This window comes from Pelobates fuscus, chromosome 9 (genome assembly GCF_036172605.1).
Source record: "Pelobates fuscus isolate aPelFus1 chromosome 9, aPelFus1.pri, whole genome shotgun sequence".
In the NCBI taxonomy this organism is placed as follows: Eukaryota; Metazoa; Chordata; class Amphibia; order Anura; family Pelobatidae; genus Pelobates; species Pelobates fuscus.
The window spans coordinates 110,053,143-110,071,885 of NC_086325.1; the positions used below are offsets into that span (position 1 = coordinate 110,053,143).

The 18,743-nt window shown below is 39.9% G+C and overlaps 1 protein-coding gene across 1 annotated transcript in view; it reads right to left on the bottom strand.

Annotated features, from left to right (window-relative positions):
* Positions 1-15,220, bottom strand: part of OLFML2A (olfactomedin like 2A) — a 106,115-nt gene extending 90,895 nt beyond the window's left edge. Inside the window, exon 1 of the mRNA XM_063432305.1 lies at positions 15,017-15,220. Coding sequence (XP_063288375.1) covers positions 15,017-15,082 — 66 coding nt within the window. The 5' untranslated portion in view covers positions 15,083-15,220. The remainder of the gene's footprint in view (positions 1-15,016) is intronic.
* Between the last annotated feature and the right edge of the window lie 3,523 nt (positions 15,221-18,743).

The window sequence follows — 18,743 nt, forward strand, 5'->3', positions numbered from 1 at the left end:
TTGAAGTCTATGTGAAAATTGCTATTCAGTAAGCAGAGTAATTTCTTACTGCTAAAATAACCCTGACTGCTCATACCCTCCACTACAGCCCCTGTCCCCCCACTACATTTCCTAACTGCCCAATTACAGCTCATACCTTCCACTACAGCCCCGTCCCCCCACTACAGCCCATAATCCCCTACTACAGCCCTGTCCCCTTACTCAGCCCGACTACTGGTTTTTTCAAAGTGTAAAGTTTGTGTGTCTGTATGTGTGTGTGTCAGTATGTCTGTGTGTGTATTCCAGTATGTCTGTCTGTGTGTGTGTGTGTTTGTGTGTACAAGTATGTCTGTCTATGTGTGTACAAGTATGTCTGTCTGTGTGTGTGCCAGTATGTATGACTGTCTGTGTGTGTATCAGTTTGTCTGTCTATGTGTGTGCAAGTATACTCTCTGTATGTGTGCCAGTTTTTGTGTATGTGTGTGTGTGTGTGTCAGCCAGTATGCCTGTGTGTGTGTGTCAATATGTATGTCTGTGTGAGTCAGTATGCCTGTAACAGTCTGTCTGTGTGTGTGTGTGTGTGTGTGTCTGTCTGTCTGTCTGTCAGGGAGTGTGTGCGTGTGCCTGTCAGTGAGTGTGTGTTTGTTAGTGTGTCAAATCAACAGGTGTGTGTGTGTGCCTGTCAGTGAGTGTGTCTGTTTAGGTGACTGCTCCCCCTCCCCTTTCAAATGGGAAGGTGTTTTTACTCTCCTCTTGGTGCAATGGGCCACTTGACTGGATTTATACCCCAGGCCTAAGGCTGCCATCCCTCCCCTGGAACCTATAATCATGGTTAATTATAGGTTTTACCTGTTCTGTGTTAAATTTCTATATGTTGTGTATTTTTTTTTTTTTATATATTTTTAAAATTATATTGTACCCTACTATGATGCAGTGTTAGTCGGTCCAGGACATACTTGAAAATGAGAGAAATGACAGAGGGTGCCTTGGTGCGCCTCCCTCCAGTGTAAGTAGTGAACTGTTTTAGAATGGTTTGATTTCTTACCTGGGTCTGTCTGGGGCTGTGTAGCGTTACTTACCTTATCCAGGGGCCGGCCGCGGTCCTCTCTTCGAGACGCGCGCGGTCCTGCTGTCCTCTCTTCGAGCCGCGCGCTTGTTGTGTTCAGTTGTGTTCCTTCGTATTGACCTTGGCTTTGTTTCTGACTCGTTATCTCTTTATCCTTATCTGTTCTGTTTGCCGGCTTGCTGTTTACTGTGTACCAGACCCCGGCTAGTCCTAGTTTATGCTGTCTCTCTGTGCCCTTGACCTGATCGTTTCTGACTCTATCTCCACTCATATACGTTGAGTCCAGCCATTCTAAGGTCCCGTAGACGTATCTCTCCTCTGTGTTGTCTTTTGTCGAGTTGAATCCTGCGAGTTGGGGTATATTTTCGTTACAGGCTGCTGCCCACTTCCACTGCAGCCAAAAGTTCTCCAGTAACCCTGGCAATGCAGAATCAGCTGATGCTCTCAGTGAATGATTTGGCCCTAAGGGCCAAGCTGTTTGTGGCTATCCTGGAGCCTGAGACAAGGTGGAGAGCAGCTTCTAGTAGACTCCCAGTAAGACGTCAAACCAATCTAAAATTATTTGATTACATACAATGGGGGTAAGCCATTGACACCATAACCATTAATGTGCACTCTGAAGGTTATTTTGCTGGGAGTGTTCTTTTTTTTTGTCAATCTTTATTTTTCCATGCATGAGTTCATGTAACAAGCAATCTTGCCATGCCGGCTACCTCCTCTGTGGCTTCCCCCAATCTGTGCTGCAGCATTTCGAGCTTTAATCCATGCCCAGAAGCTGTCAAACAGATTATTCAAGCGGGTAAGTAGATGCTCTGTTGCGCTGTAGTGGAACTCCAGAGGCACATAGACACCATCGGACTGCACGTCCGCCATTTTGGAGTGGTTCGCGGCAGGCAGGGTTGGTGCATAATTGGGGCTGTTGCCAGTGTTTGGAGTCCACAGAGGTATGTGAAACGGGGCGATGGGGAACGGAATAACCCCGCCAGTCCAGAGGGGGGGAGGATAGCTAGATGCTTCATGCGTTGAAGGGCTGGGAGAGCGACCGTCTCTCCCCTGCTCTGCATGGTGTTGGCCGCAAGCCTCTGCTCGGGCAATCCAGTGGACGTGCAAGGTATCCCCCGATTCATCAATGACTGCGAAGCCAGCTGTAGATGAGGCAAGTTGCCCGTGATTAAAGCTGATCATCGGGCTCATGCTCTGGTGCTCACAGATAGTGTGTCTGCACAGCTCCACAGTCAGGCTCCACCCCCCAGAGTGTTCTTTAAATAGAATTCTTTACAAAATACTCCTAAACATATTGATCAGAGGAAAACAACCCTTTACTCCTTGACTGCAGGAGTTTGGGCAAGTCTTGCACCAAACACCAGTAGTGTTTCTACATCCTGAAGCTACCATGTGTCTCTTGTGTTGCTACTTTACTGCTACAATATATGCAATACAAATGAACCGTGCTTGCATCCAATATCCGTTTGCAGTTATTAATAGCTATGGTACCAGATTCAGACTACATACTTTATTAATGCAGAATTCTACAAACTATATCACTGAGTGCCACCTTATCCCTTAGGAATCTGGCTAGGTTCCAAGTGTACGACATCAAAAGGATCCCTGCTGTCCGATTCCCATAGAGAGGAGCAGAGATTTAATAGGCTGAGGTGGTAAACATGTGGGAAAAAAGCTTAGAAATGTTTATTTATTCAATGATGTTGAACTGGTGTTTTTAAATGAATAACTACATTGTATCAGGCTTTGATAATTGATTTAGCTAAGGACAGGATGAAGAACTATTAAATGCTCTGCCCATGGTCTAACAATACTTTAACATTATTCTGAAGGATGTTTTACCAATATTAACCACTCCCTTAAAGAAAACATTTCATCGTACTCCAGTTCAGAAAGTGTTAATAGTTTGGTGAAAGCAAGAATTGTGCGAAGCAGCTGTCCAAAGCTAATGGATTTCTACTGGACAGATAAGATCATGCAGAGAGTACAGCAAGAGAAACAGATTGCAGAATATGGCGGTAGGAAAGGAATGCTATAATTCATGGATTCATGTGTTTCTGGAGACATGGAAGCATGCTAATATAATCAACCTTAGAAAGACAATAATGTTCCCAAATAAAAACGATACATTGCAATGTTTGCCAGCATATAGAAATATTCTTTAAATGAATGTGTAACCGTAAATTTTGTTCTTCTTCTGATTGTGTAGTCAGTCATTTAGAGGAAGCAAGCTTGTTAGAAAATTAAATAAAATCTAGAAGCTTGTTAGAAAATTAAATAAAATCTATTCGAACCTGATGGCTATTTGTACTTTAGATACTTTCCATTATATGTTTTCCAGCAATACTGCATATATCATTCTAAGCACTCATTATGATGTGATGTTAGAAAACTGAATTCTGATCATTCTTTAAACATATTGTGCTACATACGCTATAGATCAACTTAAGAAATATATCTTTAAGGGGCTTGAAAGGGTTAACATATGGAAATGGAAATTAATCAATTAATATTTCATTTTGATTGTTACAACTTATGGAAATGGCACAATGTACACAATGGCACAACCAGCTGTTTTCCATTTTTTTGCCAGCATTTGGTACTTGCATAACACAAAATGATATCTTATCACATCTTCTGACTACATTGAAATTTCACTTAAATGCCACTGCATTCTTTTTGAGTATCCACAAAGATTGTATCTTTATGAAAAGCAGAAAAGTTACATCAAAGCCTTCAGCTTTAATACATAAAAACTCACCTGACGCCTATTACGTCTCTTTAAAGTAGGCCTGCACAACCTGCGTCCCCCAGATGTTTGAACTACATCCTGTGATTCCCTTGCTATCAGTCATGATTCCCTGGCTGTCTGTTTCATTCAAAGAAACGTGGGAGTTGGCTGTTTCATTTAAAGAATCATGGGCATTGTAGTTTAACACAGGTTGTGCACACCTGCTTTAAGGAACACTAATGGAACACTCTCATTGAAGTGGCCTGGCTGCAGGGCACCTGTCTGTATAACCCTGCAATGTAAAACATTATCACATTGCAGGGTTAACTATACCTAGACAGCCACTAGAGGTGCTTCCTAGTGGTTAATAGAGTTGAACTTTGTTAAACGACACTGGACGTCCTCACACTTTGCCCAGCATCTTCAAAACCCCCATAGGAAAGCATTGATTTAATACTTTCCTATGGGGAAGGCCTAAAGCATGCAACTGCATATTAAAGGGACACCATAGTCACCAGAACAACTACAGCTTATTGAATTTGTTCTTGTGAGTAGAATCATTACCTTCAGGCTTTTAGCTGTAAACACTGTCTTTTCAGAGAAAATGCAGTGTTTACATTACAGCCTAGTGATAACTTCACTGCCCACTCCTCATATAGCTATTATAGATCCTTCCTGGGTCATGGATGCCTAAAATGCATCCAAACATTCAGTGTCTCCTCCCTCTGCATGCAGACACTGAACTTTCCTCATTCAATTCATCTATATGAGGAGATGTTGATTGGCCAGGGCTGGGTTTGAATCATGCTGGCTCTGCCCCTGATCTGTCTCTTTGTCAGTCTCAGCCAATCCTATGGGGAAGCATTGTGATTGGATCAGGCCACCACTTCTGGTGTCAGCAGACTGCTTGGTTTTTTTAGGCAAACAGCATGCAGATCTACAGCTTCTGACTTGAACACAGTAAGATTTTGCTATATTTATGGAGGCATGAGGGGCACAGGGGGGCTAGATTTTTAACACTACAGGGTCAGTTATACATGTTTGTGTTCCTGACTCTATAGTGATCCTTTAAGTTCCCCATCACCAGGATGTTGCAGGAGGAGGAAACCAATCTAGTACTGAAGGACCTTTGCGCTTCATTCAGATATGTGAAAGAAAGGGTTTTTACAGGCTTGTGTTCCTGACACTATAGTGTCCCTTCAAAGCAAAGAAAACAAGGCATGTCAATGTTATAAAACTGACAACAATGTTGTGTCACACATGACTGTTGATAGTTTTATGTGTGTGAATGAAACACACTGAGCGAATGTATAGTAATGAGTAATCATTGCAATTTCTGATCTTTATCTTTTTAATAATTGTGTGCCCTAGCAGGAAAGTTTGCCTTTGCCTGCATTGATAGGCTGAGAGCATGAGAGCGAGACAACATGCTTTCCGGCTGGCAGCTACTTGATGTACTTCCTCTTTAGGACTTTCAATTTCTGAATGTCTTCACATTTGACAACAACAATTCACTGGATCGGCTCAGTGTGTGCCTTAGTTCCCTAATACTTTTCTATGAGAAACATAAGTTTGGACCAGAAATTATCATAACTGATATTCTCAGTGGAGAAAGAAGGGATGCCAAGAGAAAACTGTCCCAGGATAAAAGTGATTTTTTAATGTTTTTAATTTTTTTTAAAAAGAAGGGGGGGGCTGAATAATCTAAAAATAAAGGAATGCATCTTAGTATTACTATATTTTATTTTTTTTTGTTAGAGTATTCCTTTAACTAATCAACACTTGATGCGTAGTGGTTAGATTCCATTGAGTTAAAATAAATATTTTGTTGTTAAATATCCTGCCAGTCATTGCGATGTACTTTAGTTGATCATGCATGCAAGGTATGGTGAAGCATGCAATGACATGCATGTGTAAGTGAGTTTGATTTGCTCTTCATTGGGTAAATCCCAGCTGAGAAGGTACAGCTCTCCCATACAAGTTTCAATGTGGCTTTTCAGCATTTTTTTACCCACTTTACCCACAGTTTTTCAGAGTTTTCCATAGAGTTGTGAAACAGCACATGCAAATGAGAATTGGAAATTAGAAAAGTGAATGATGAAATTAAAAATACAAGAATCAAAAAAGAAAAAGCAATAGATACAATGAAACAGAGAAGATAGCAGGAAGCTGTGATAGTATCAGTAAACAGTCAATAGATAAATAGATCAATTAAATAATAGGATGGATGTCCAAGACAGTGTAAGTGAGGTGTCCATGTCCAGTAAAACCTTGAGCATTTTCCACCTACCGTATATACTCGAGTATAAGCCGACCCGAATATAAGCCGAGGCCCCTAATTTTACCCAAAAAAACTGGGAAAACTTATTGACTCGAGTATAAGACTAGGGTAAGAAATGCAGCAGCTACTGGTAAATTTCTAAATAAAATGAGATCCTAAAAAATATATATTAATTGAATATTTATTTACAGTGTGTGTATAATGAATGCAGTGTGTGTGTATGAATGCAGTGTGAGTGTATGAATGCAGTGTGTGTGTATGAATGCAATGTGTGTGTGTATGAATGCAGTGTGTGTGTATGAGTGCAGTGTGTGTGTATGAGTGCAGTGTGTGTGTATGAATGCAGTGTGTGTGTATGAGTGCAGTGTGTGTGTATGAGTGCAGTGTGTGTGTGTGTGTGTGTTGCAGAGCCTTGGTGGGGGGTGGGCAATTTTATTTTTATTATTTAAATTTTTTATTATTATTATTTATTATTATTTTTTTATTTAATTTAATTATTATTATTTTTGTATTATTATTTATTATTTTTTTATTATTAATTTTTTTTTTTCGTCCCCCCTCCCTGCTTGATACATGGCAGGGAGGGGGGCTCCTGTCAGCTCTCTCCACCTCCACGCCGTCCTTGCAGCTCCCTCTGTCAGCTCCCAGTGTAAGTCTCGCGAGAGCCGCGGCTCTCGCGAGACTTACACTGGGAGCTGACCGAGGTGCTGAACGGACGGCGCGGAGGTGGAGAGAGCTGACAGGAGCTGCAGGACAGGTAAGTTACAGCTCTGCCAGCCCCCACAGCCCCTGTCTGTATTATGGCAATGCAAATTGCCATAATACAGACTATTGACTCGAGTATAAGCCGAGTTGGGTTTTTTTAGCACAAAAAATGTGCTGAAAAACTCGGCTTATACTCGAGTATATACGGTAATTAATTTTAATGCTCTACATAAGTGGTTCCCAAACTGTGTGCCGCGAACATAGTTCACAGGTGCTATGATCAAATGATCATAGCACCGGGAACTGTGCCTTCCTCTCCCCTGCTGGCTCTCCGGGTTCTCCTCTCACAAGCTCGGAGCGTTGCTGCGGTTACCACGGCAACGCTCCAAATCTTGTGAGAGTGAACTCTAGCCTGAGATGCAGGCTAGAGTTTACTGTCACCACTAGGACCGCCAGGGCTTCCCCACCGACAACCAGGGATTAGTACTGTCCCCCTCCAAGGCAAAGGTAAGAAAGGAAAGAGGATATGAAAATTGTTTGTTTTTTAAATAAAAAAACCCCTCAAATATTTATTTATCACAGACCCACAATAACTCTCCTCATACACACACACTGACCCCCATACACACACACTGCCCCCCCATACACACACCCTGACCCAATACACACTGCTCTCCCATACACACACACAATCCCCCCATACACACACACACTGCCCCCCCGCACACTGTACCCGCACGACTGTACCCCCACACACTGTACCCAATGCACAAACTGTACCCCTCACACACAAACTGCACCCCTCACTCACATACACACACTACATCCTTCACACACACTGCACCCTAACGCACACACACACATGCTACATCATTCACAAACACAATGCTCCCCCGTACACACATTGCATCCCTTACACGCACACACTGCAACCCTCACGCACTGCAACTCTCACACACACACGCACACTGCACCCCTCACACACGAACGCTGCACCACTCACACACACACATACACTACTGCCCCTATCCCCTACTCCAGCTATCCCGGCAGATTCCAGGTAAGTTTTCAAACTGTTCTTAAACAGTTTGACTACTTACCCTGGGAGGCCACCACAGCACTCCTGGCACCAGAGTGCTGTAGTGATTATTGAGCCTGGATTATATCTTTAAATAATCTACCATTGCCCCTCCCAAGATAAGGTTCTGGATCTGCGCCTCAATGGCAAGGATTTCTGCCGAACAGGGGCCCAGTATATGCTGCAGCGATGTATATATATATATATATATATATATATATATATATATATATACACAACCTAGAAACCTAGAAAAATTTTTGACTTGGGGCGCCTTGGAAAAATATTGAAATATTAAGGGCGCCTTGAACCTAAAATGTTTGGGAACCACTGCTCTACACAGGTTAACTAGAGAATAAGCATAAAAATCATGTTCAACATGTTTCCCTTTCTTCATTCTGTACCTCATCGCAAATGCCTTAATAAAAGAAAGATTGACCAAAAAAAAAAAATCATGTTCAATACATTTTATCCAAATTTCATAATGTATGTACATACTGGACTTGTTTCTGATTATGACAGCATGATGCTTGCTCCCTAGGCATTATCTTAAATTGTAGTTGGAAAGTGGTGTATGCAAATGCCAATCCTACAGCCTAGGGGTAAGCAACATTCGGCACTCCATAATTCTTTGCAAGCATTATGGATGTAAGAACATTCTGGAAGATGTAGGCCATAACATATGGAGTGTCAAAGGTTGCCTACCTACCGCTAGATGGGTACTGTTGAAGGACATTGCAATATATCCAGGTGTGTGTACATACTGATTTCTTGTTTTATTTTTTATTTTTTTATATAATTAAAGACAGGAATACAAGACATGCTTTAGATCAGAACCAATCACAGATAAAATTTGCGTATTGATATTTAATTGGGACAAAAATGCATGAGGGTTAACTTTAACATCGTTTGAGAAATGATACTTATATGGGAAAATACATCCCACTTTATCAGTATGTTGGAGCAATTAACATTTATTTTATCTCTTTTTTTTTAGTATACCAGTCTGTCAACCATGGACACAGACACATGAGTGATAATAACATTTACAAACAAATCAAGTCAGAAATTATGAACAAATGTTCACACAAAGAATGTATGCCTGTTGTCTGAATCCACAAGTGCAGTTGCATCTTTGTAACAAGACCCTTCTCCAAGTATTTAACAGAGCTAAATATAATGAAAAAAGGAAACCAAGTGGGCGCTAGCACTAGTCTATTCATGAAGAACCCTTCAAGACAATTTCAAGAAAAGATTAGTACAATTAACTTTTTTTTTTGCAGTGACAGTGGCTTCAGCTTGGTGACCCATTCTTAAATTGTAAAATTGTCATCAATGACCCATGCTTCACCTGTCAGAAATACAGGCAGTGCAGAATTATTAGGCAAATGAGTATTTTGACCACATCATCCTCTTTATGCATGTTGTCTTACTCCAAGCTGTATAGGCTCGAAAGCCTACTACCAATTAAGCATATTAGGTGATGTGCATCTCTGTAATGAGAAAGGGTGTGGTCTAATGACATCAACACCCTATATCAGGTGTGCATAATTATTAGGCAACTTCCTTTCCTTTGGCAAAATGGGTCAAAAGAAGGACTTTACAGGCTCAGAAAAGTCAAAAATAGTGAGATATCTTGCAGAGGGATGCAGCACTCTTAAAATTGCAAAGCTTCTGAAGCGTGATCATCGAACAATCAAATGTTTCATTCAAAATAGTCAACAGGGTCGCAAGAAGTGTGTGGAGAAACCAAGGCGCAAAATAACTGCCCATGAACTGAGAAAAGTCAAGCGTGCAGCTGCCAAGATGCCACTTGCCACCAGTTTGGCCATATTTCAGAGCTGCAACATCACTGGAGTGCCCAAAAGCACAAGGTGTGCAATACTCAGAGACATGGCCAAGGTAAGAAAGGCTGAAAGACGACCACCACTGAACAAGACACAAGCTGAAACGTCAAGACTGGGCCAAGAAATATCTCAAGACTGATTTTTCTAAGGTTTTATGGACTGATGAAATGAGAGTGAGTCTTGATGGGCCAGATGGATGGATTGGTAAAGGGCAGAGAGCTCCAGTCCGACTCAGACGCCAGCAAGGTGGAGGTGGAGTACTGGTTTGGGCTGGTATCATCAAAGATGAGCTTGTGGGGCCTTTTCGGGTTGAGGATGGAGTCAAGCTCAACTCCCAGTCCTACTGCCCTTTTCTGGAAGACACCTTCTTCAAGCAGTGGTACAGGAAGAAGTCTGCATCCTTCAGGAAACATGATTTCCATGCAGGACAATGCTCCATCACACGCGTCCAAGTACTCCACAGCGTGGCTGGCAAGAAAGGGTATAAAAGAAGAAAATCTAATGACATGGCCTCCTTGTTCACCTGATCTGAACCCCATTGAGAACCTGTGGTCCATCATCAAATGTGAGATTTACAAGGAGGGAAAACAGTACACCTCTCTGAACAGTGTCTGGGAGGCTGTGGTTGCTGCTGCACGCAATGTTGATGGTGAACAGATCAAAACACTGACAGAATCCATGGATGGCAGGCTTTTGAGTGTCCTTGCAAAGAAAGGTGGCTATATTGGTCACTGATTTGTTTTTGTTATGTTTTTGAATGTCAGAAATGTATATTTGTGAATGTTGAGATGTTATATTGGTTTTACTGGTAAAAATAAATATTGAAATGGGTATATATTTGTTTTTTGTTAAGTTGCCTAATAATTATGCACAGTAATAGTCACCTGCACACACAGATATCCCCCTAAAATAGCTAAAACTAAAAACAAACTAAAAACTACTTCCAAAAATATTCAGCTTTGATATTAATGAGTTTTTTGGGTTCATTGAGAACATGGTTGTTGTTCAATAATAAAATTAATCCTCAAAAATACAACTTGCCTAATAATTCTGCACTCCCTGTATATGTTCAATGGATTACCTGTGCCAAAGGATCTCCATTACAACAGTGACTATTAATGGTGTAATAATAAATTAAATTACTCTTTCAAGAACCGTAACCACTACAGAGTGCTGTAGAGGCTATCGTGCTAGGAGTGCCCCATTGCCCTCCCCACCATTATAACTAGTCAATCTATTTTAGAACGGACTGACTTCGTACTTGTGGTCTTTCAGCAACCTTCCCCACCTTCACTATTTCAGACAGAGATCTGGGAACTCTAATCAAAGTGGAGCAGGGTTTAACAGTATTCAAATAAACTGTATTGTTATGGGCATGTATAGAAACATTAATCTGAAAAACAATAAAATATCCTGCTATACAAAACAACTGATAAACTAGGTAGTGTTTCTCTTTTTGCACCAATGCTAAAAAGATATTTGTTAAAAATGGAACAACATTATGGCCAAGAAAACTGGTTTCTAAATGTTGCTAATATTTTGGCCTGCATTTTGCATCTCATGTGTCATTTCACCAGTGAATACAGTTTAGTCAATTTAACCAAAGAAAGATAAACAAAAACAGCATGAAATTGCAAAACAGACCTTGGCAATGTGCAAATGTAAACTCACTAAAGTGAAGACTTCATCTTATGAAGAAGTTGGTGCAGAGTCTTTATTTATTAAATATAGACAAAAACATTTAAGGGGACAATGTAGGCAGAAAAACAACTTCAACAGATTGAAATGTCGCCTGGAAATATTTAGCAGAAATTCTCAGTCCCCAGCAACCTTATAACAATATGGTGGAGGCGGAGCTATGTTTCCATCTTGCACCATACCAATCCATACCAGAGATAAGGGGCGGTAATTGGCTAAGAGCACTCAGCTGACACTCTCATTCAACCATTGTCCTCTGCTTTTGGTATGGGGTGAAGTGGAGCATAGCTCTGACTCCATCATATCATCATTGGATGCTTCATACTGCTGGGTACTGAGAATCTATGCTAAAAGGTGAGTAAGCCATTTAGTGCAGGATCCAGTGCCCAAAGGCTCCAGGGACCATAATCACTTTGATCTGTTGAAATGATCATGTTGTGTACATGGTCCCTTTAATAGGAAATGTTATCATACAGAGTATAATGCAAAAACAGCATTGCATGTAGACCCAGGACATACTTGAAAACAAGAGAAATCTCAATGTACCTTTCCTGGTAAAATATTTCATAAATAAATAAAATATAAATAAATAAATAATATAACATGAATGGTAAATTCAATACAAGGTTTCATACCATAAAGCAAGTTACCGTGAATCAGTACAAATTATTTTAGGAAAGAAGATTCAGCGAGACCAAAAGTCATCTAGATTTCAGAAAAGAAATGTAGCCTTTGTCATGTGTTGTCTGGTTAGTAGTTCTTATTCTGTTCTTAACATCTGTCACGCTCAATTACCATACAAAGAGCTAGTCACATCCTTTAAGACCAGGCTTTAGATGTCCAGGCTCTGTGTGCCTTCTTCATTGGATAGGAGGCAACCAGAATGTTGCTATTTAATTCTATTTCTTGGGGCTACTTGGTGTCATTGAATCTTCCCTCGTGAATGCATATTATTAAGTATATATTTGGGATACACTTTTATTTTTATAAAGTTTAGCAGATTAGCCCCTGTTTAGGTCTATATTGGTAATTTTGTGTTTGGGTTAGTTTATTTTATTTTTGAAGTAAAAAGTTTGTATCATCAAGTATCTCCACATGTCTAACTACTATCACTAGAAAAATGTGGTTTGCATCTGTTTGTTTTTAAATAGTATTTTTAAAGTAAAATTTGAATGGTCATTTTCTCTGGGAGCAAACTCTAATGCCATGTTCTGAGCTTACAAATGCTTGAAGAATGCAAGAAGACTTATATTCTTGATTTCATATTGGGGATTTTGCATAGTTTTACTATTATTATGTAGAACAAGACAAAATATTCCGCAGCACTGTGCAAGAGGTACGAAATCCTGTACTAGTTATTCATAGATTGCATTACAGAGTTTTATTATGAAAGGCTCTTTTTGTGTCCGTTCTACTTGCTGAGGCTTAATTTGGCATGGTTTGTTAGTTTGTTTATGTTTTCTACATTATGATGAATAAATTGAGGTACATTAAATGTATATATTGCTGGAAGGAGTTGGGATTAACTATCAGAAGAGATTCATTGGGGTAGAGGATACATGAGCAAGTGGCACCAGAATGTAAGATTTTTTATTAAGATACGTCTCACCACAATCTATAGGAAACTCATCAGGAACAACAGGAATACATCAAATTCATCATGAATGTATATGTAATGTATGTGTGATGTACACCGTAATGAAGTAACATATATCCCTGTCTGTCTATTCATCTATCTATCAATCTGTCTGTCTTTTTCTCTCTCGCTCTCTCTTTATGTTAGATATTGTTCTTCCAGTTGAAAACCCAAAAACATAAAGGCAATGTTGGCTTCATGGTAAAATTGTATAAGATGTAATGGGAAATATGAAATCTTATATCTAGATTCAAGATGAGGGTGTGTGGGGGAGGTTGAGAACCAGGAGTCTATGTAGATAACCGTCTTATGCTACCAGCAGGATTGTGAAGCAGACGCAAACAATAAAGGATCAGAATTTCCTCTCACATGGCCGATACACCGCTTTCACAGCAAATTGTGAAATAAATCAGCACAGAGCCAGCACCACATCTTAATAACCAGAAACGAACAATGACAAAGAAGAAAGAGAAAGACATTTAGCAGAAGGCCGGTGACTTCTTTGATCCATTTCCATACCTGGTAAATCTCAGGGCTTGACCGTAAAAAGTTTTTATTCCACCCTCAAAAATGGTGATATTTTCAAGAACAAGCATTCCTGAACCTATTCCGTCATGTTTCAAACAGGTTCAATGACAATTGGGGATGGCCGTGAGGTTTTGTCAAATAACCTGCTAAAAATGGTCATTGAATAATGTCTTGTTGATAGGTTTTTTTTATATGCATTTTTCCAGACAAGGATTCCAAGAAATTAACACTTAATAGAAAAAAAAAAAATTCTAATTGTTTTCTTAAACATAATTAACCTTTTTTTTTAAGACAGGCATTGATGTATGGATTAACCTAAAGGTTTTACAGACCACTGTTTTCAAACTGTTGGGCTAACAGTTAATAATTACTTGCAACCTAATGTCCCATTGTCATATACATTTGGATAGATTTGTAAAGATAGTGGAAAGTAAAATATCTTTACTATTACTTTGGCAGTTGAGAGTCCGGGATTTGTTTTACAAACCACTTGAAAATGTAAAAGACCCCATGCACCTTGACAACTGCAATATGCTACAGTGGTTATTGTGATCTAAGGCTCATTTAAAAAACACACTTAAAAAAAATCTACAGGTTCAATTTTTGAACTGTTAACCTTGCCTAAAGAGTATGTAGCCTGTTTTCCTCGAATAAGACACAATTCCTTCTTTTCCCATAACTAGTTGGCAAAATGTGCAAAATGTGTCCCTTAAAAGTGCCCTGGACAGCTTTCATTACTCTTACAAAAACACATCCACAAATTCAATACAAAGACTTAAACCCTATTAGCACTCATTTGCCTAACCTTTGCTGTAATGGGGAAGATGTCCTATGAACAAATATTTAGACATAGCATTATATTTGAATTATAACATATACTAAACCATTTCCAGTCATTTATATTATAACATATATTAAACCACTTCCAGTCATTTATATTATAACATATACTAAACCATTTGCAGTTCTTGTTCTGGAATTTTTTTTTATATCCTTTAACTAAAACAACTATAATAATAGTTATTATATAATATTACTGCTAAGTGATAGTTTTAAATCACTAAATGGCTGGAAACATCAAAGGACACAAGAGTTTATCACCCATGTCTCTTACATGCCATCCACACTTGGCAGTGCCAACCATACCCTGCTCTGTAAATAACAGAAGGCTGTTTGCTGTGAATGTGGTGTGTTCACATACATATACACAAAGAATTATTAATTACTTTAAAGAAACCTGATACTGGTTCTAGAGTTTCTGTTTAATATCCGGCAGCAGACAAGTTTGATCATAACAAAAGGTAGTTAGTATACACATGTTGATAAAAACTGACACAGAAAGATGTCTGATCGAAACATTTCTACAGGGTTTTTTTTAAGCTCTAACACTTTCCAGAGTTTTTGACACAACCCTGGGCTGGCAGCACCCTACAGATAATATTGAAGTATGTGAAAACCTCCTACCTTGCTGTTTGCTGTAACTGTGCTGAACACCAGAGAGAAGTACAGAACAAGTTTAAATCCGCACATGGCTGCTGCTGGTGGTGTTTCTCAGTCTCTGTTGATAAATAGGCTCATGTGCTGAAGCAGGAGAAGCTCTGTAGATATAGATAGGGGGCTTGGTTTGGACAGAATCCTGCTGCTCTGCCTCTCGGCTCTGCTTGTGAACTGATTCAGACCCTCTGTCTCCCAGTCAGTACAGCAGGATAGGAGGGGCATAGAGAAACACCTACTAGCAAACGAGTATCCGAATACAGATTAATAATTATTGTTGCTATTAGTTTATCTACAATTTACCAAAGTGTTAGAAGCTGAAATTTACAACCTGTTCCGGTGTGTCTCAACAGGTGTGTGTGGACATTTAATGGATACTTGTTTTGCTGGAAAGCTATGCTATGGGAGTGATGGCCAATATTTTTATTTGTTTATTCATTTTTTTTCTAAAGTAGCACCAGACAGTAGCAGCCTATCTCACAAGAAACACAACTGCTTACAAACGTATGACAGATACTATTGTGAAATACTACTCTGAATGTATGTGGTAGTGTATCTTCTAAAATGTTCTTTCATTTACATACAAAGTTAGAGATATCATAATAGGTTGCAAAGAGAGCAAATGTTAGTGAGTCATGCTATTTTTTTATTATTATTATTATTATTATTATTATAAATTATTATGTTTTATGTGCCAAATTTTCGTGGTAGATCAGCCAGTGCAAATTAATTTGCTATATACAATGCTTGGATGGGACAGTATAAACAGATACCCCACATGTATGAGACTACCTGGAGCTTAATGGAAAGATGGCAAGATCTGACCCTGAAATGCTGGAGAGCCTCCGCTGAATCCCTCACACAATAGGTGCTTCAAATTAGTTTTTTTGGGTGAGGGATTAGGTCACTCTTACTATCAGACAACAGGTCATTCTTGATAGCACAACCTATTGCTTCAGGGCATTTCTTCTTCTGAAAATTGTGCATGGTGTGGACACCTACCAAGACCATTAAAAAAATAAAAAAACACATATATATATATATATATAACTTGCCTACTGCCATCAGACTCTCCCCTAGTCTTCAATCATTTAAGAAGGGCCTTAAATCCCATCTCTTCAGGAAAGCGAATGGCCTCCCAGAGTAATCTCTCCCTTACATACCTGTCTCTTGCTCTCCTATGGGATAGTGTTTTGCTCTCTCCTCCAGCTCTGCTTCACTCCTACTTGATATTTCCTATCCTAATGTTTCTAATACCCCACCTCCTATAGACTGTAAGCTCATTCGAGCAGGGTCCTCTTCAACCTATTATTCCTGTAAGTTTTCTTGTAATTGTCTTATTTATTGTTACATCCCCCCCTCTCAAAATATTGTAAAGCGCTACGGAATCTGTTGGCGCTATATAAATGGCAATAATAATAATAATAATAATAATATATATATATATATATATATATACACACACACACACACACTCTCTCACTCTCTCTCTCTCTCTCTCTCTCTATCTCTATCTCTCTCATTTTATGACACAGTAACTGGGTGGGGCTGTAGGCATTCCTTCACTTTTATACCATTTATAAGCTTATGTTGCTAGACAGGGCTGTGCTAAAATTGATTTCACACGGCTAAGTGAATAAATCACATGTATACAGCCATCAACAAAGCTGAGAGACTCTGTTTCATATTCAATGTCCTTAGGCACTACAGAATGCAAAGATGATACTGTATTACCAAGTGGAATAGATTTAAAAAAACAACAAAAAAACATACATGTATTAAGAGATTACATGCAAATCACTTTATAACTTTTTTGACATGCTTTTTTCTGGATTTTTGTTTTTGTTTTTTGTTATTCTGTCTCTCACTGCTAAAATACACCTACCATTAAAATTATAGACTGATCATTTCTTTGTCATGGGCAAACGTTCAAAATACGGAGGGGATCAAATACTTTTTTTTTTGCTTCACTGTATATATATATATATATATATATATATAAATATATATATATATACACACACACTGATCAGTCACAACCTTAAAACCACTGACAGGTGAAGTGAATAACATTGATTACATGGCTACAATGGCACCTGTCAAGAGATGGGATATCTTAAGCAGCAAGTGAACAGTTAGTTCATGAATTTCATGTGTTGGAAGGAGGAAAAATGGGCAAGTGAAAAGATCTGAGTGACATTGACAAGGGCCAAATAGTGATGGTTAGATGGCAGGGTCAGAGCATCTCTACATTGGCAAGTCTTCTGGGGTGTTCCCGGTATGCAGTGGATAGTACCTAACAAAAGTGATGCAAGGAAGGACAACCAGTGAATTGCCATAAGGGTCTAGCCCGGTCACACAGAAGAGCTACTGTAGCTCAAATTGCTGAAAAACGTAATGCTGGCCATGATAGAAAAGTGTCAGAACACACAGTGCATGGTAGTTTGCTGCGTAGAGTGGCTATGATGACCCCTATCCACCAAATAAAGCACCTACAGTAGGTACTTAAGCATCAGAACTGGAGCATAAAACAATGGAAGAAGGTTGCCTGGTCAGATGAGTCACATTTTCTTTGAGATCAGACAGATGGTAACATGCATGTGAGCCATTTACCTGGGGAAGAGATTACAGCAGGATGGGAAGAAGCCAGGCGATGGGGGCAGTGTTATGCTCTTGGCAATGTTCTGCTGGAGTCCTGGCATTTAGGTGGATGTTACGTTGACACATACCATGAACCCTGCCATGCTGCATACATTTTTAATGAATGATTTAAGGAATGTGACAAAGAGTTCAAGATGTTGCTTTGGCTTCTAAAGACCACAAAGGGATGGGAGGAAGTGGAAGACAACACAAAGGGGGTGAGAGGAAGAGGCACACAGTGGGGCTGGGGGAGGACACACACAAAGGGGCTGTGGGAGATGGGGCTGGGGAGATAGATACACAAAGAGGGGCTGAGGGAGAATGAGACATACAGAGGGGCTATGGGTAAGAGATGCAAAGAGGGGCTGGGGAAAGAGAAACACATAGGGGCTGTGGGGGGGAGAAAAAGACGCACAGAAGAGATGGGGAGAAAAAGGCATACAAAGGGACTGTGGGAGGGAAAAGAGACACATAAAGGCACTGTGGGGGTCAAGAGACACAAAGGGTCTGTGGGGGATGCTACATGGAGGGAGATAATCAGGCACAGGAGGGGTGAGACCAAAAGGGACAGGGGGAGATGAAGACACCACAAAGGGAGCAGTGAAAGAGAAACACAGAGGGGAAAGGGGAGGACGAGAAACATAGAGAAACCGGGGTGGTGGGGGAGGGACACACACAAATAAGTGTGTGGAGAAAGATACACTCAAAGGGTCTGTAAGGGGAGGAATAGAAACACAAAGGTGTGTAGGAGAAGAAAGAGACACACAAAAGGAGTTGGGGGAAAGACAATAGGGACTTGAGGGGGAAAAGAGACACATGAGAGGGATTGGGTGTAAGAGACACACAAAAAGGAAAGGGGAAGGGGAGAAAGAAACAAACATAGGTTCTGGGGGAAGAAAAAGAGACAGAGGGGGCTGGGGGGAGAGACACATAAGAGGGTTTGAGGGAAGGACACACAAAATTGGGAGGAAGTAAGCAAAGGGAAAAATTAGCGATAATTTATACTAAAGGGGGTGTAAGACACAAAAGGGGGATGAGATATCCTAAAAGGGGTAAG